Here is an 18,354-nt window from a genome sequence, read left to right as displayed (position 1 = left end):
CTTTATATCTATATATATATTAGAAGTAATGCTGTAAGCCCGGGATGAGATCTAAGAGGCTTGTCAGTCAAGTGGACGAAGCCTTGGGCCAGTCCGACAGTGGGCCTCTGTTGGATATTAGGCCACTTCTGCTGCGAATGGGCTTGTTGAGATTTCTCCCTAAGACATACATAAGGACCGCCAATCTTCGGACCACTCCCTCAAGATCGAGTCAAGACAAAGCAGAAAGTTGTTGTTGTAAGTAGTGTAGAGATATGTCGGCATTATTAATCCCCTAGCTGGCTCCCGAGTCCGGAGACACGATGACCTCCAACCCCCCCACGAGTCTAGGAAAGGATGGCAACCTGTACTTCACAACGAGCCAGACCGCACCTACCCATATCAGAGCCTCTCTGCGTATTAATATGTCACTTCAGAATATTTCAACACACATATCATAACGCAAAATGCACCGTTTTCAACAAGCTGCTTGTGTTAAGAAACTTTTCCTTGCGCAGGGCCTCTTATTTGGAGGGGCTGCTAGTACCCTTAGAACCCTTATCGTTGCTGCCGCGGGGTAGCCTTGGTCTTATCGGCCACCCCTGTCAGGCACCTCTCAGTCACTCAGTCACGGCTCGACCCGCTGCAGGGCTCAGTCACTCACTTGGCAGCCCAGAGAGAAACTTCACGCTGTCGCGCGTCACCTACCTCCAAAGTGCCCAGGTGCGACGCGCTGTGGGCAGACAGACATTCAAGGTTTCCCTCCAAATTGGCAACGCTATCTGCTGTTGCGACCTGTAAATAACCTTCCAGCTTTGTCTCCCTGTACCCGATTTCCTTCGACTTCCAATACTTTCCTTCATTTCGTCCATCTTTATCTACTTTTTCCACAGGCAGCCCACCTGGGCAGCAGGACCCCCTGCTGTTTCGAGACGGTGTCCATTCTGTGGACAACCCTGGACTGCACACCACTGGACACACTCCCATTGTCGACGACTACCACGAATACGACCGCCTACAGACCAAATCCAACGACGCAACACATCTCTTCTCACTTCTACAGCCATCTCGATTTCAGATAGCCAGTCAATGGCCCCCTCCTCCAGGTATCTTGACCCCTTGAACAAACGGCTCACCTGCAAGTTCTCATCTAACCCTCTCCAAGCTGCGCCCATCCCCTTCCTCGTCAATGCCAGCCTCAACTCGTTCTCGAATCCAGCGTCCTTGTGACTAGCTAGGTAAGCATATGGTGGCATATAGCCTGCCTGGATTCTTCATCCATAACTCAACCTTGGCGAAGGTGAATTCCTTCTGTTTTCTACGTCAAACCCACTTCACTGCACAATCACTCCCGTCATCTTCTTCAACCCAACCCAACCCTCAGGCAACCTCGTCCGATATCAAACATTCCCACCTTTGTCAACCACGAGTCCCAACAATCAGCTTTGTCCTCCACCAGTCACATGAAATCACAAACGAATCGGCCATATGGATTCTACCCAGGAGTGCACACCTGATATTGACATATTTCCCACAGTTGATTGTTCAGTTTGTTCAACATGGCTGAGATGAAGGGTGATGATCCCTTTGACTGGGAGATAGACCGTGTGGTCCAGGAACTATGCACCTCTAATCGCAGCTGGATCCCTACTCCACGCGCCAAGTTGCCAGGCCCAGAAGCTCTGGCACAGAAGTTGATAGATGGTGAATACGATGGGGAGACGTTGCTTGCCACACCAGAGAACGACCTTTGGAAAGACCTGGGGATCACCAAGGCCAAGTACAAAGTCAACATTCGACATGCCCTCAGCCAGTTCACATCACGAAGCCCTAAATACAAGAAGTATTTAGCGTCCATCAAAGACCAGGATGTTAACATTGACTCCGACAACGATACCACTGGGACTCTCCACCAGGCCTTCACTCCAGTCTCTGACGCTGGCGTACCAGCGGTAGCGCCAACTACTACACAACCTGCTGAGACAATCCAGAATGATGGCCAAACCATGCAAATGGATGAGCACCCTGATGAACCCCCAAAGAAGAAGAAGCGCTTAGCCGTCTCCGCCATGACCACGAACCCCAGATCGTCCATTGCAAATCAACCTTCTAATATAGCAACACTCCCAAACTATGCAGAAATCAACACCTATGCCTTGGATGAAGCGGCACAGGTGCCACCAGAGGACTCTGACATGGATGCAATGGATATCAAGCAGTGCGAGAGTAGCTCTAGGGCCTACTGGGGCAACGGCAAGCTCCCCAAATCAGGCGTATTTGAAGCCTCAATCTCAACCAATGATGACGTGATCTTCGGCTGGGGAACCCCCACATCCATCGGCAAGGCAAAGAAGAAATATGTCGCCGATAGAATGAAGAGATATCTCCGCCGCCCAAAGCAACAATTTGATACTGAGGACAACAAGATTTTACCATTGTATGGGCAATCTGATGATGAAGAGGATTGTTCTGAATGGGACGAGATCGTTGAGACTGTTCAGAGAGAAGAGTTGGAGGATGCGGAGGAAGCCGACGAAGAAGCCGACGAAGTCCTTGGTCTCCTTGCATCTGAGGTTGACAATTTGCTTAAGCAGATGGTGGAAGAATGTGCCACCAACTGGCATGAGCAACAACTTCCGAAGGAGAAGCACAGAGCTTACAAGATCTGGGATGATACCAGGAAACGTGGCACCAGGGGCAGTACGGTCAAGGAAATGACGACAGAACTCTGGAAGGGACGGACTCGCCTTGAGAAGACACTTGCGGAGATGAAGGCCAACTATTATCAGACTGGATCCGAACTTCGTGGCATGTCTGATTTCTTGAAGCCGGACGTTAACAAGATCGAGCACATCAAGTGGCTTATCAGTGTCGTCAATAGCCCAGAGGCGCCCGAACGAGTTTCCAAGTTGAAATCACCATCTCAGAGGAAGCGAAAGACGAAGCGAACACGCGAAATTGATCTCTGGAGCGGAGATGAGCAGGAAGAAGAGATGGATGACTTCATTGTCGAAGATTCTTACGATGAGGCTGACCCTCAAGAACGGCCCCAAGAGCCCCGTGAGGCTGAAGCATTCGATATGGATCACTCCGTCTCGAATACACCATTAGACCCAGCTCAAAGCTTCGGGTCTAGTACCACCGAGGATATCGAAATGCATGACTTAACGCAGATTGATGACTCGCCTTTCCGCGGCCGAGACTACGCTTTGATCGACCTGGTAACCCCGTCTAAGCCGAAGCGAAAGCCTGCAACTCCACGAGCCTCTGCCAAGGGCACGACATATAGCGCTTCGCCAGCCTCAGAGAGATTTCCCCTGAGCGATCCAAAGTCCATCGCCAACATGGGCACTTTGCACTGGGAGGAGAGAAAAGACTTTGAGCGACTCATTGTAACAATCCTTTCCAACCTTCATAAAGCCAGACAGAACGACATATTCGACAACATCATCATTCTGCAGGGCGAAGACGCTCCAGTTGGATCACTCAGGAAGGAATATGTTGACTTTGCGTGCGAGCATTGCAAATCCTCCACAGACGTGGTCAGAGGCTCGAGGGAGAAGAACCGGTATGAGACTGCTGCCACCCTCACTAGACTGTTTGCCATCTATCTCAACAAATACTCGGCATCGGCATCGGAATCGATGAATCTATCTCCCAAGTGTAAGAAACTTGATGCAGATCACATCGGGCGTGTCAAGGCGGGAATCGGACACCTCCCTGAATTCTGGGCCCTCCTCAAGACGATTGCCCCCAGCTTCGGTTATACGCAGGAAGCGGACGAGTCCCTCTCCGCTGATGACGAGGAATTAGGCTCTGACAGCACCGAAATGGCATCTGTTGCTCAACCCAAGCAAGCACCGGCTGGATCCTCGCAAAATGTCAGGGAGAAGGAAAAGCGGCGCCAGAAAGAACAGCAGCAGCGGAGGCTCCTGCTTCGACAGCAAGTCCAGGGCTCACAGCTATCACATGAGAAATCACGCCTTATTATCAACGAGTCCAAGTTGGAGGGTCACAACCTGGTGTACGTCCACGACTACATCGCTGGACGTATCAAAGACCACCAGATCGACGGAGTCCGCTTCATGTGGGACCAAATCCTGTCAGACGCGAACCAGGGCTGCCTGCTCGCCCATGCCATGGGTTTGGGTAAGACGATGCAGGTGGTCACTCTTCTGACTGCGATCCAAGAGGCAGCGAAGTCCGAAGACCCCAAAGTGTCTTGTCAGATTCCTGACAACCTGAAGGAGTCGAGGACGCTGATACTCTGTCCTGCAGGCCTTCTCAACAATTGGATGGACGAGCTTCTATTGTGGGCGCCTGATGAGATTCTCGGGACTCTCCTGTCTGTCACAGCCATCATGAGTGAGGAGGAGCGAACTGACAACATCCAAGAATGGGCAGATGAAGGCGGCGTCCTAGTGATCGGGTACACAATGCTCACACAAATAGCGAAGCGAGAAGATCTACTGACCTTGATTTTGGAATCCCCCTCGATTGTCGTTGGGGACGAAGCACACAACTTGAAGAACGACAAGTCACAGAGGAGCAGTATTGCCAATCGATTCAGGACGCACACCAGACTTGCCCTGACAGGGTCACCGCTGGCCAATAATGTGGATGAATATTATGCTATGATCCAGTGGGTTGCACCCGGTTTCTTGGGGGAGAAGCGATGGTTCAGATCAGAATATTCCAACCCGATTGCCAACGGGCTATACGAAGACAGCTCTCGCACAGACCGAAGAAGAGCCAAGATCCGTTTGGCGGCCCTCAGGAAGGTCGTGGCGCCCAAGATGCATCGCAGGACTGTTGGCACTCTCAAGGACAGTCTACCCCCAAAGACAGAGTACATTGTTTACCTCGACATGAGAAATGTCCAAAAGGCGGTATATTTGACCTACTTAAACGTAGTCAATGGGGCAGGCGTTAACCAAGTTCCGCTCATGTGGGCCTTAATCAGAACGCTCGGCTTATTGCTTGCACATCCCCTGGTTCTCGAACGAGTTCTAAAGCAGAAGCTGCAGGACAGCATACAGTCAAGCTCCAAGAAAGCTGCCCGCAATGATGGCGGCGAGGAAGACAGTTTCGCTGCGCTGCCTCACCAAATTGTGTCGACCACATTGGACGCGCTTACTGCTCAGCACGAGTATGCAGATCTCAATAGCTCCTTCAAGATGCTTGCGCTTTTCAAGATCATTGAGGAAACGACAAAGCTGGAAGAGAACCTCCTGGTCTTCTCTCAAAGCCTTCCGTCCCTGAACTTCATCGAGAAGATCTGCAGACAGAAGCGGATAGCTTATCAGCGACTGGATGGTAAAACTGATGTCAACAAGCGTCAGGACCAGGTCAAGAGATTTAACGAGGGCAAGGGACAAGTCTACCTGATCTCAACGACGGCCGGCGGCGTCGGTCTCAACATATACGGGGCGAGTCGTGTCGTTATTTTTGATTTCCAGCACAGCCCGGTACATGAGCAACAAGCCATTGGCCGCGCATATCGGATCGGACAGACCAAGCCAGTGATTGTGTACTGGCTGATCTATGACGGCACTTTCGAGAAGGCCTTGCACAACCAACAGGTATTCAAGAACCAGCTGGCATCCAGGGTTGTTGACAAAAAGGATCCTTTGCCCAAAGCGACAATCCTCAGGCAATACTTCGCCGAGCCCCACCAGGTCGAGCACCAAAATACTTCAGCTTATTTCGGACAAGATGCTATTCTTGACACTCTGCTTCTCTCAGATGAAATCCGCGAGGGAATTTCCTCCATCAGCACGACAGAGACCTTTGAAGAGGAGGACACGCAGAAATTGGAGGCCGATGAGATAGCCGCGGCAGAGGAGCTCGTGCAGCAAATCTCGCGGAAGATCAATGCGGCGGAGGATAACCTAGCTGGAATGCCTTCACAGCCATGGGAACAAATACGAGATATTCCAGGTCTTTTGCCTTCGGACTCGGTTGGTTTTGCCCCGGCGTTGTCCCCTCTACATTTTCAACAATCCCAGGCTTTCGGTTCAGCTTCAGCATTCACAGCTGCATCAATTCCAGGCTCAGTCGTCACTGCACTTGCAATGCCCGACTATCGCACAGACTCCTCACAGCCTTTGCTTGCTTCATGTCCAACAGAACACGAGTCTAGGGCAAATGAAACTGGTACTAATTCTCTGATGCAGATGATGCCCGTTACCACTGCTCCATTGCCTACCGGAATTCGTCAACACAACTTTTCACGGCCTGTTGGGGTTGATCGCAACGAGTCTGTATATACGCAATACCACTACCAAAACGCAAACGGACTGGTGGGTGCCGATACTCTTCGCAATGAGTTGGCACCGCGCGTGCTCCCTCGAGATGATCCGTTCGTGGATTTTGACAGAAGCCATCCAATGCTTGGTGCTGAGAGAGCACAGAGTTTAGCAAGAACCGCTGCTGAATCAGGCATAATGCCGGTCACTATGGATGCAGTTCAAAGCCGCAGTGCTCAAATGGCATTAGCTGATATTGAACATGCCTCTGTATCGCAAGACATGGTGCCAGTGGCGATGGGCGGCATCCAGAAGCGATCAATTCCCAGTGCAGCTGGACAGGATAGCATTGCCTCTCGAGAGTCCATGAAACCCATCGGGTTAGCTCCAATGATATCCAGGCCCTCCGGGCCTTCGGCGACCAAGGTTGATGCCATGGCTGATTTTCAGAAAGAGTTGACGAAGCAAGCGAGTTATCCTCTCAAGCAACGCGTACCGGCTCTAGTTGAGCAGGTCAATAAGTACATCAAGGGAGGGGCTTTGCTGCGGTCCAGTACGTGGAATAAGCTGAAGATGCTGGTTCAGGGACGCCAAGACCGTGCGGATAGAGTCCTCGACGGCAACGTTTCTCCTCAGGCTTTGGCCACGGCTGGCGATCCCAAAGCTGGTCTGGAGAATCTGTTGGAAGGGCGTCGCTCAGTGCCACAGTCTCAGGGCGACAAGGGCACGAAGGATCCTGATGTAGGAAATCCCCATTGAGCTTCTGGGCTCCTGGTGTTGCTTCGAAGCATGGACATCGGGCTAACGTTGCGCCATTTGCAGCACACTCAACAGATCTTGCAGCGGTCGATTAGTGAGGACGGCCAACCAGTTGAACTCAACAGCCAGAAAGCACAGGACATGGCGGCTATCCGTGAAGTCTACAAGAATAGGAAGCTGAAGCCTCAAGACGGTTCCAAGCAGCCAAGAGTCAAGGCTGAGAAGACTGGGCAACGACGGCGGACGTTGCCGCCTGATGGTCCTGGGAAGACCCTTTCGGATCCATTCATCATCGATGACGACTAATTTTCCTTATTTTCCGTTCTTAATTTGCGCTTCATGCAAGTTTCATGACATTTCATTACGGAGTTGAACTCGAAGATACCCCGTGGCGGACTGCGAATGTGCTTGCTCGGCTTTGCTTTGGTCTTGTTGTCCGATATGGGTGGACAGCTGATATCTTGGCATGGTGGAATGATCTTCGTGGTCTTTGCTGAGCTTTGGCGTTTTGGACGTCAGAAAAGTTGAAAGAGGTTGCCGTTGCCGCTACAACCAGAACTGGCGTTTTCTGACACACATTTTCACTATACGAGGCATGGCGTTGGGAATTTGCAGGATGGTCTGTTTTCGCTCATACCTCGGGACATTTTGCCCCTACTGCCCGTCTAAGAGGGAAATGAGGGTTGCTCAATCGAGCAATGCTCGTCGATGTGGCTCTAAGGAGGGCTTATGGCTGCAGCTGTCTACAAGCCGAGCAGATTTAGAGCTCTTAATGTTTTATCATGATACGTACGGCTTTGATTAGCTGCTAATTGACGATGACAGTCTTGATAAAGGGATTTTGTGTTGTATGAGAAGCCACTTCTGGGTGCTACCAGCATGCGTTTCCTCGCAGCCATGTCCTGCTGGATGACGACGGTGGTACCGAGACACGTAGGAACGAGGTCGTCAACATGTGCTGAAGAGGCTGATGAACATCTGCATGACTGGCGCTTGTGCCCTAACGCCAATGCCAGTGACTCAAATTGTGTTGCTGGGAAGACGGCACAGTCGTTTTGATGGCTGGATTATTGGTCATGTTTATTCCATAACTGGGATCGCTACCTAGAGTGTACGATGCAGTGACCTCACCGACTTGAACGTCGATTTGGCGCGCAGGTAATTTTGGGCGGCGGCACTCTGCCGCATGTTGCATTCTATGTCTGAAGCTCCTTATCCGATCATAGGATCTCGATGTGTCCGCCGTCCAGCAGGTCGTCTCCAGGACCCAGTTAGCATAATGTAGCACAACAGGCTCAGCTCGAACCAGCTTGCCTTGTGCAGCCCATACAAAGACTCTGCTAAGTTTGGACTGTACGAAGTGAAAAGTCTACACCACCAAAGAAGCAGCAAGCATGACAAGCCCACCAAAGCCATCCATACCCGAGCACCAATCCTCCCAGTTCGCGGCGCAACGTGACGGTTTGCCAGCATCAGACGCCTGACGAGACATCCAAGCATCACTGCAGGAAAGGCGACCTTCGTCCAGCCGGACGACGTTGCCGTCCGAGGCTAGTCCAAACGCAACATGGACACCAAGCTCTTGCTGGCTCTCTATCTTCCACGCAAACTCGTCGCTGGCTTCCCATAGCTGCCTCTTAGCTGGCAGGGGCGCTAGGACGAGGTCGTTGGGCAGGTCGCATATGGCTACTGGGTCAAAATAGACGAGCATGTTTACCACGCGGTAGACTACGCCTAGTCTGTTCACTGAATTAGTCTTTCTGTGACTTGCTCAGTACGATGGGGTGAGTAAAGACCTAAACCTCGCACCTTCTCCTGGATTCCCTGAATATCCACTCTTTCCAGCTCATCTCCAGTCCGTCGTTGCAGGACATACACTGCGTATGGCATGTGATATCGGCATGAGAGAGTCGTTGTATCACTAACTGCGTGAAAATATCAGAGGCCTGGCTTTTGGGTTCGAAGGGAAGGGGGGGGGGGGGGAATGCAAAGAAAAGGCGACAACGGGAGATGAGGGCTTACCGATACCACTTTCACTAACAAAAAGTCGACGTTATTATTTTCTGTCTCGCCTTCATCCAATCGCACAAGTACGTAGATAGTCAGGGCCTGTATGGCTGCTAGTAGCTCCCACTTATTCATGCTCAGATGCTAAAATTGCATTTTAGCCCCTTACCACTTTCTCATTGAAATGTTAAAAACACTGGGACGAACGAACCTCTTCAGACAGACGTTCACACTCCATCCGCACATTTCTCCAGAATAATTTCCGACTCGTTTGTAACCCGTCATTAATCAGGTGTACCAAGCTCAGACAATTAGTCAGTGGCTCCATGCAGGCGTCCTCGAAGCTGGAAGAAAGCAAGCCCTTGTGAATGAAGGGTGGAAGGTCATTATGGCGCCGGATCATTAGAGGGTAGGACTTCAAGTTGTGAAGAATGAGATTAGCAATCCTCTGTGTCCCGGCCTGCATCGTGGGCCGGTGGATGAGTGATCGGACAGTAAGGGTTGGTGATTTCGGTATCGAAGTGATAGAGGAGCTCAGGTCTTGTTGCCCTTGAGATGCCTGGGCAGAAGAGGTTATTGCGTGACGAACCAGTGCTGACGACCCTTGTGAAACGGGAGATTCATATGTCTGAGTATCGAAAATGTCGGCGAGACCGATGCCGCCATCATCCCAATCAAGGTATTCCCCTCCAAAATTTGCCAAGTCCTGGTCTGAAATTGCAAGCGCACCATCGACAAACATGTCATTTGCGCCAGTTCCTTCTGGGAGACTATTGATATCGGGAGGAATTCCCGACAACGAGGGAGACGTCCTCTTTTCCCGTCCGGGATGAGTCTCTTGACCCGAACCTTTCTTTCTAAGGTTCTTGACTGGATACTGGCATTGAATGCCCTTGTCTATGCATCTCGAGCACTTGGGCCGCTTGTGGTCGCAAGCCACCTTGCCTTTCGCGCAAGAAACACAAGATCGAGAGCGGGTGGAAGCCCCGGATCTTCGAGACCGGCAATAGTACCCGTGCCTCTTAAGGGTAGACTCTTCAGCCCCGCAGAGAAAACGTCAATTTTGGCAGAGACGAGCTTTTGGAGCGAGACCGGACAGATCTGGAGGTATATAACTCACGTTTGTCGAATGGTTTGTTACATTGTCCGCACCTGAAGACAGATGGGGACTGCTTGTCAGCTGTATCCATTTTAGATCCAAATTCCGGGCCCACAAATATACTGCGGATTCTACAAGTAGTGAGGGAAAGTGCGAACAATTGGTAAGGAATTCGAGTACAAATTTCGGATTATCCTTGGATTCTGCATTGTTTCGCAGGAAAGCAGCGCTCCCCTATATGACAATTTGTCAGCAATTATGCGTATATTCTGCAGGGCGAGACTGTATGTCTGCTGCCGGCGCTTGTCTGAATATGGACTGGGATGTCCAAGCGCCGGACGGGACAAATTGTACGGATCAGTCTCGCACAACCGACCGTTCGGCCCGCCTTGTTGACGGACGCTTAGGTACTGGTAGACTCGGAAACAGGTGTAGATATTTGCCTGTACATGCCTAGCCGCGACATGCATTCGTATTCATACACTTTTGTCTATCCCGTGTCTAATGGCAGCAGTGGAATCTATCTTGCAATATAAATATGGCATGGTCGTCGCTGCAATCATGATGTATTCCTCCCCGGCACCAGCTCGGAGACACCTTGTCAGCCCATATATTCATCTTGTCAATCATCTACCGTACAATTACCATGTCTGACGCTCCTCCTTTCCCCTCCCCAACGAAGCGATGGCACACCAAAGCACAGCCGTCCACGTCTCCAACCCGCCCGGAACTATCTGCCAAAGGAAAATCCGTGATAATTACTGGGGGTGGCACCACTGGAATCGGCGGAGAGACAGCCCGTCACTTCGCCCAGGCCGGCGCTTCGCGGATCGCCCTCCTCGGCCGACGGGAAGGGCCCCTTCTTGATAACAAGGCCCACATCGAGAAGGAATACCCCGGCGTCGAGGTCTTCGCCATCTCAACCGACGTCACCAAGCAGGGCGAGGTCGACGCAGCCTTTGCCCGATTCGCCGGCGGCGGCGGCAAGGTCGACGTTCTCGTCCATTCTGCAGCGGCCATCGGGCCAGGGGAGCGCGTGTCAGACGTGGACGGCGAGATGTTCCTGGAGGGTGTCCAGGCCAACATCGCCGGCGCGCTCTGGGTCGCAAAGGCCTTTGTCCGCCATGCTTCCCCCGAGGCGGTCGCCATCGCCATCAACTCCTGGGGGGCGCACCTGAGCGTCAACGACGCCTTTTCGTCATACTGCGTGGCCAAGATCGCCGCCTATCGGCTCTGGGACACGGTCGCCCTCACGAATCCGAACCTGAGCATCTTCCATACCCAGCCCGGCGTGATCCTCACGGAGATGAATTTGGAGGTTGGGGGCGCTGAGAGCATGAAGGACGTCCAGGTTGACGATGGTAAGTGGCACAATAGCGCGCTGCAATCGCGAATATAACGACACTAACTCTGATCTAGTATCTCTGCCGGCCAGCTTTAATGTCTGGCTTGCAAGCCCCGAGGCCCGGTTCTTAAAGGGCAAGTTTCTATGGTGCAACTGGGATGTGGATGAGCTCAAGGCCCAGGCAGAGGAGATTGAAAAGGGAACAAAACTGAGTATTGGGCTAGCGGGATGGCCGTTCAATGACTGAATGACCTGACTAGAAAAAAGAGCTATAAACAACTGTTGGTTAAGCCGCGGTACAATATTTATGATGCAGATCCACTCATGAATGCGAGTATCCACGCTCTCCAATGAAAGCACTCTAGGTAATCAAAGAATCTACATAAGAACAGTTCCAACACATCCTGCCCTTTGGACTATGGGTTGTGCAATTTCAAGAAATGGACTACATCAAAAGATGTTGCTATTGGATTAAACATGCGCTAGGAAAATTCCAGTGAACTCCTCTGTACTCATATGCCAAGGGCCGTGACTCTGTTGTTCAAATAATGCTCCTTTCGCATAAACTGGCTATGCAATCTGCCTCGATTTACATTGTCCCGGCAGCCTACCTCACTGTCGAACAGATGCAGCGTGGGTTTCAAGATACGTAAGATGTCATATTCACACACAATTTCCAGGCATGTGGTTAGAAAGAGTTTGTGGCAGTCATATCGCTCAGGAGGCGATGCCAAATAATTCATATTTTAATTGTAAGCTGCACATCCGCCGTCACATAGATATATACCCAGAGCAGGTCCCATTAGCAGTATTTGCACAGGCGCACATGGGATCGTATCTAGCGAGGACGGATTGACCAGGTTTGTTGAAGTCGGATACTTCATAGTGTCAGAATGGTAAGAATTTCAAGCAGATCATTCCCTACTTTTGTCACTGTTGCCCGCTCGAGAGAACGTAATGAGGCCTGGTGAGCTCCCCTTTCCAGTTCATGGTTGGCAACAGAGCACAAGGTTGTGCGGTTTCGCACACCAAAACACACGAACTTAGGCAACCGGGCTCACCGACCTGACCGCATCGGCCTCACGCTCGAGCAGCGCCTCCAGGACCCTGCCGTTGCCCAGCTCGCCGCCGTTCTGGGCCTTGATCTCCTTGACATTCTCCTCGATGCCCAGCTGGGCGTCCGTCCAGAGCGGCGCCTCGGCGGCGACGTCGGTCTCGCCCACGCCGATGAAGCCGCCCTCGGCAGCCCATTCGCTGGTGCGCTTGATGCCGAGCTCGGTCCAGATGGCCTCGACCGCGTTGACGAGGTGGTCACGCAGCTCCTTGGTGTGGCCAGGGGTGGGTGTGATACGCAGGCGCTCCTGGCCAACCGGCACGGTAGGGTAGTTGATGCTTTGCACGTAGATCTGGTACTTCTGAAGCAGCATGTCGGAAGCCTTTTTGGCTACCTCAGCGTTGCCGACCAGGATAGGGATGATATGGCTGGGGTTCGGGATGACAGGGATATCACGCTCGTCGAGGGCAGCCTTGACGGCACGGGTGTGCAGCTGCTGAAGTTTTCGGTCGCCATGGTAGTCCATCTGGTACTCAATGGCGGCCTGGGCGCCGGCCATGGTGGCTGGGGGCAGGGAAGTAGTGAAGATAAAGCCAGGAGCAAGTGACCGGACCATGTCGACCAGCTTGGAGCTGCCAGCGATATACCCGCCTACGCAGCCATAAGCCTTACCAAGGGTGCCAGTGATGATGTCGACGCGGTCCTGAATAGTGCCCTTGGGCCGGCCCTGCTTGTGGGCCTCGAAATCGAGGTGCTCGGCAACGCCGGCTCCGCTTGGGCCGTACATGCCGACGGCATGGACTTCATCCAGAAAGGTGATCGCACCATACTTCTCGGCGAGATCGCAAATCTTCTCAATGGGACCAATCGACCCGCACATGCTGTAGACCGATTCGAAGGCGATGATCTTGGGGATGTGCAGCGGCAGGGCAGCCAACTTCGCCTCGAGGTCCTCAACGTCATTGTGCTTGAAGACGATCTTCTTGGTCCCAGAGTGGCGAATTCCTTGAATCATAGAGGCATGGTTCAAGCTGTCTGAAAGGATGACACAGTCGGGCATCCTGCTCCCCAAGGTGGCCAGGGTGGCATCGTTGGCAACATAGCAAGAGCTGAAGACCAGGGCGGCTTCCTTGGAGTGGAGCTTGGCAATGGTGCCCTCGAGTTCCACGGCATGCTTGTTGTGGCCCGAGATGTTCCTGGTTCCGCCGGCACCGGCGCCATACTCGTCGAGGGTCTCGTGCATCTTGCGCAGAACGTTGGGGTTGCGGCCCATGCCCAGGTAGTCATTGGCGCACCAGACAGTGACCCTCTCCTCCTTGTTGGCCATGTGGGCGCGGGGGAACTCCTTGGCCAGGCGGTTGATGTTGTTAAAGTAGCGGTAGGACTTGTCCTTGTGCTTCTTGTCGAGCTCGGCATTGTAATAGGCCTCGTAGTTGAACTTTGCGTCGGCGTTGATGGGGTAGACGGCGGGAGCGGCGGCATGACGGGGGACGGCATGAGGGACATGGGCTGGACAAAGCATTTGGGTCAGCGAAGGCGTCCAGGGACCAACACAGAGCGTCTGAGCATCAACATACCCTTCTCACGGCCGGGGATGACGGGGGTCTCGACGGCGCGGGCCTCGTTGGAGCGGCTGCTGTGCAGGCAGCGCTTGGACGGCTTGGGGCCGTGGCCGTGGCCGTGGCCGTGGTGGCTCGAGATGGAGCGGGTGGACAGGCCGGCGATGCCCTTGGTGCTGCTGATGCCGCCGACCTTTGCGGACTGCACAGCGAGGGCCTTGCCCATGACGGGGCAGCGGTAGGCCAGGCCCTGCAGACGGGACATGGTGCCGCCGCATGGGGAGGACGTGGCCTTGGCGGCGGGACGAGTCGAAGTGGACAGGGCGCGCAGGGTGGCGGGAGAGGCCTTCTTCATGAAGGGGCACATGGCCTTGGACTGCCGGAGAACAGCGTCCATGGTCGCGACGTCAATTGGGTGGTTTTTTGTGGTCAAACAGTGGTGGTTGTGGTACTGATGGAAGTGTTGGTTGTGGGTTGGAGGGTTGAGGGAGGTCGAGCAAGGTCGAGCAGGAACCGGGCGCGGCAAGACAAGACAAGGGGAGGGGGGCGAATACGTGGACTATTGTAGTCGGGGCGCAAAAGTTTCGCAGCGGTGTCTGGGTCTGGGTCTGGGTCTGGGATTTGGGATTTGGAGTCTGGAGTCTGAGGTCAGACCGTCCGCGTCGTCCGGCCCTCGAGTGCTGCTAGCTGGAGCCCGCTGGAGCCCACCTGCTTGCTTGGCCTAGACTCTAAAGAGGAATGGGGCATTCCAGAGCTACTGTGGATTATTGTTACATGCCTACATGACTGACTGACTGACTGTATCCTTTGGCTTCTATGTATGGTGGTGTTCTCCTCTCTTCCATGATGCTCTCGGCTCCTCTCTTCCCGTCTCCTCTAGTGCCTGCCGATCAATGAGAACGTCAATGGCAATGTCAGAGTCAGAGTCAGAGTCAATGTTAAATGTCAATGACCACGCAACCAGCCACCTCGGAGGCTCGCACGTAGGACAACAGCACAAAAAAAAAAGAGTTCCCAATGTCGCCAAAGTCGGTCGGAGACTCGGGATCTGATCTGTCCTGTCCTGACCTGGCCTGACTTGCCCAATGGCCCAGAGACCCCACCATCTCCGAAGCCGAAGCCATACACAGTAATCAAGGGTGCTCTATTGGCCCATCACATCCTCATTGAGATCCAGGGGTGACACGGGATCCAGCCTTTGCGCACCGGAAAGGAAGCGGGCCAACTTCCGAAGCTTGTGAGTAGTGGCGACCTCGGCCTACACCACATCCGGGCGGGGATCCCAAGTACTCACTACTCCCTCACCTGGCCCTTCTTGGCTCCTCATTCTGCACTTTTACCCTCGGTCAATGTCAATGTCAGACAAAGGTCATCCACTTCGTCTTCCTTACGTCCTGTCGAGGTCCGAATCGCGGCATTTGAAATTGGGAAAGGGCTCCTCCATCGAACCATTTTGACAATCCCGCACTGATTCATTCCACATTCTGATCTCGCAAGTGCTGTTCACGTGCATCCTCCCGGCTTGGTGTTGGGCCTCTCTGCCCTCCTCTGCCTTCTCCTGCTTTGCCGTGACTTTGCCATCTCCGACAAATCTGCCAAATCTGTCACTAGTCTGACTAGTCTGCTTTTTTCCAGATGCCAAGGAGCGTATCTGGGGGGACTCCGAGGACTCACATCAGCAGTCGCACTCAGCCTTAGACATGCACTACCTGCTCTCACCACACCACAGGGTAGTCTTCTGTGTGACCTACATGAGACCCCATCTCTTATGCCGTTTCTCCCTACTCAGCAGATAAGTCATGGTACCTGCGCTAAAACAAAGTCTGGGATTCCTGGGGTCCCTGGGTCTGTATATCAGAGTTCTGACCAGTCCTATGTCGTCCAATGTCACTGGTCAGTATTCTGGGTTGGCTATTCTGGTAAAACCCGAGCACCCTGTCTTCTAATGCATGGAATTATCATCATCGCTCGCTTAATCGTATTCGCGTATTCGTGAGTACAGTCAGACACCACAGAAGCTTTCACTACTTGGCTTTGAACAAGCCTGACCTTAGCCCGCCTGGGGCTGTGGTACATCTTCATCCTTCTTCTCCTCTTCCTTGACATATGCCGGCTCCTCCTGGTAGACATCATACTTATACCTGCTCCCGGTATGGTCGTCTCTTAGCCCCTTCTGGCCCTTGCCATAGATCTTCTCCCGCGCCGTGAGCTGCTCCTCCAGCGGCTCGGGGTAGAGCCCGCGCCTCCTCAGCTCGGGCACCAGCAGGTCGACGACCTCCTCGAACGTGCCGGGCGTCGTCACGTACCCGAGGTTGAACCCGTCCACATCCGCCTCGCGCACCCACGCCTCGAGCTCGTCCGCCACCGTCTGCGGGCTGCCCACCGACACGGGGCCCAGCCCGCCGATGCACGCCCGCTCCGCCACCACGCGCGGCGTCCACCGGGGGACCTCCTTGCTCGTCGTCGTGAAGCTGTCCAGGATGCTGCGCACCTTGTGCGCCTCGAGTGAGTCGGCCGCGGTGATCTCCTGGTCCAGCGGGATCTTGGAGATGTCGATGCCAGTCCACCCGCTGAACAGCACCAGCCCGCCGACGACCGACGCGTACTTCTTGAGCTCCTCGTACTTCTCCTGCGCCTCCGCGTCCGTCCGCCCGATGATGGGCGTGAACGTCGCGAAGAACTTGACCGACCGCGGGTCGCGGCCCCGCTCCGCCGCCAGCTCGCGGATCTTCTGCACCTTGGGCCGCAGCACCGCCGGCGAGTGTGACGACACGAAGATGGCCTCGGCGTGTGCCGCTGCGAATGCTGACCCCGCTGGCGACGTGCCTGCCTGGAAGAGGAACGGCGTCCGCTGCGGCGACGGGTCCACGATGTGCCGTGTATCTAGGTTGTAGTACTGTCCGTGATGGTGGATTGTACGGATCTTGTCTGGGTCCGCGTAGCTGTCGTTCTCCGGGTCTGGGTCGATGGCGTTGTCTGCCCATGATCCCTCCCACAACCTTCCCGCCGACTTCTTGTTAGCTTGCCTCGATTCTTATTTGGTCTGGTTCTGTCCGCCGGGATGCTTGCGCGGGCTTTGACTCACTTGTAGAGCACTCGTAAGTACTCGTCCGCTTGGCGATATCTCTCGTCGTGGTCGATGGGGCTGTCCAACCCGATGGCCTTGAAGGCGGCCTTCTTCCACCCGGTAACAATGTTCCAACCCAACCGGCCACGCGTGAAATGATCCAATGTCGAGAACCGCTTAGCCAGGAGGAATGGCGGCTCGAATGACGTTGACGCTGTGATTCCAAAAGCCAGGTTCTTGGTTACTGCCGCCATTGCAGAGATGGGCTGCACATGAGCGAGGAGCAAGTCAGATCTGGCCCGTCATTTTGGTAGGCTCAGGGCGAGGCACTCACGATAGTCGGATCTGTCATGGGCCACTGGGCAGCCCTCCTAATGCAGTTGTCCAGCGAGCCCTCGTACGTGTCGTATCCGCCGTACGTGTCGGCCAGGAACAGCGCGTTGATCCCGCCTCGCTCCAGCAGCTTGGCCAGCTCAATCCAGTAGTTGAGATCTCGCTTCGTCGCCGACTTGTCTTTGGGGTTCTATATTCGCATCAGCAATAGAACGCAGACGGCGCATGGATTTTGAGCCTTTTGTGTGCACTGACCTTCCACTGCCCAGGCGACAAATGCCCTATTGTCGACATGTCGAAGGCGTTGAGGAGGATGTGCTTCCTGCCATTTCCAAGATCGTGTTGGCCATCCGACTGCGCCGTGCCGTCTGCCATTTTGAGAAGCTGGGCAGTGTATGTTGTAAATGAAAAAGACTTTTTTTTCGTCTAATGAGACGACGGCGTCACGACAGCTTGAATGCCCAGAATGAGGCATCATGATATATCCCGTCCCAGGGAGCTCCGGACCCCGCGCCGGGGCGGAGGAGCTCTGGTCATCGGATTGCACCATCCGGCTTCTGGGGCGCTCATTGCATATGTCGTGATGATATCTCCGAAACTCGGCTATCGGCTCGCATACGGTCGCCAACCAGGCTGCGCCAAGGGCACCGGCTCGCGATGCTGCCATCTGCAGTGCGATGGTGTGATGCTGGATCAGCGATATCGTGCATAATGGCCGGTTTCACGCACCTCACAACGACAAACGCGCGTCCTGTATTCAATTCATTTACATGCAGGTCAAATGAACCCCTGCTTTAACATCTCATAATTCTCCTTTCAAAATTGCTGCAGGATTTATGTAAGATATCAACTGTTCCTGGCCTAGTCTCATATTTTGTTGAGAGGCGTACAAATTCGCCAAGTG

At 53.7% G+C, this 18,354-nt stretch overlaps 5 protein-coding genes across 5 annotated transcripts; 2 read left to right on the top strand and 3 right to left on the bottom strand.

The window, feature by feature from the left end:
- Positions 1-1,538: 1,538 nt before the first annotated feature.
- On the top strand, positions 1,539-7,292 carry J7T55_014093 (uncharacterized protein; the record flags this gene model as incomplete). Its single annotated transcript, XM_053132139.1, has 3 exons — positions 1,539-4,128; positions 4,177-6,968; positions 7,050-7,292. 3 exons carry the CDS (start codon positions 1,539-1,541, stop codon positions 7,290-7,292), a joined length of 5,625 nt encoding a protein of 1,874 aa, XP_052989694.1.
- A 914-nt stretch (positions 7,293-8,206) lies between these two features.
- Positions 8,207-10,183, bottom strand: J7T55_014092 (uncharacterized protein; the record flags this gene model as incomplete). Its single annotated transcript, XM_053132138.1, has 5 exons — positions 8,207-8,244; positions 8,409-8,725; positions 8,796-8,863; positions 9,205-9,938; positions 10,114-10,183. 5 exons carry the CDS (start codon positions 10,181-10,183, stop codon positions 8,207-8,209), a joined length of 1,227 nt encoding a protein of 408 aa, XP_052989693.1.
- Positions 10,184-10,738: 555 nt separating this feature from the next.
- Positions 10,739-11,684, top strand: J7T55_014091 (uncharacterized protein; the record flags this gene model as incomplete). The annotated part of the gene is made up of 2 exons (XM_053132137.1): positions 10,739-11,453; positions 11,512-11,684. 2 exons carry the CDS (start codon positions 10,739-10,741, stop codon positions 11,682-11,684), a joined length of 888 nt encoding a protein of 295 aa, XP_052989692.1.
- A 796-nt stretch (positions 11,685-12,480) lies between these two features.
- On the bottom strand, positions 12,481-14,447 carry J7T55_014090 (5-aminolevulinate synthase; the record flags this gene model as incomplete). The annotated part of the gene is made up of 2 exons (XM_053132136.1): positions 12,481-14,000; positions 14,069-14,447. The coding sequence occupies 2 exons, from the start codon at positions 14,445-14,447 to the stop codon at positions 12,481-12,483; spliced, it is 1,899 nt and encodes a 632-aa protein (XP_052989691.1).
- Positions 14,448-16,100: 1,653 nt separating this feature from the next.
- Positions 16,101-17,825, bottom strand: J7T55_014089 (uncharacterized protein; the record flags this gene model as incomplete). Its single annotated transcript, XM_053132135.1, has 4 exons — positions 16,101-17,049; positions 17,136-17,383; positions 17,452-17,640; positions 17,706-17,825. 4 exons carry the CDS (start codon positions 17,823-17,825, stop codon positions 16,101-16,103), a joined length of 1,506 nt encoding a protein of 501 aa, XP_052989690.1.
- Positions 17,826-18,354: the final 529 nt, after the last annotated feature.

The sequence above is a fragment of the Diaporthe amygdali genome, assembly GCF_026229845.1.
Source record: "Diaporthe amygdali strain CAA958 chromosome Unknown NODE_30_length_622097_cov_64_914702, whole genome shotgun sequence".
In the NCBI taxonomy this organism is placed as follows: Eukaryota; Fungi; Ascomycota; class Sordariomycetes; order Diaporthales; family Diaporthaceae; genus Diaporthe; species Diaporthe amygdali.
This window is presented reverse-complemented; position numbering and strand designations above follow the sequence as displayed.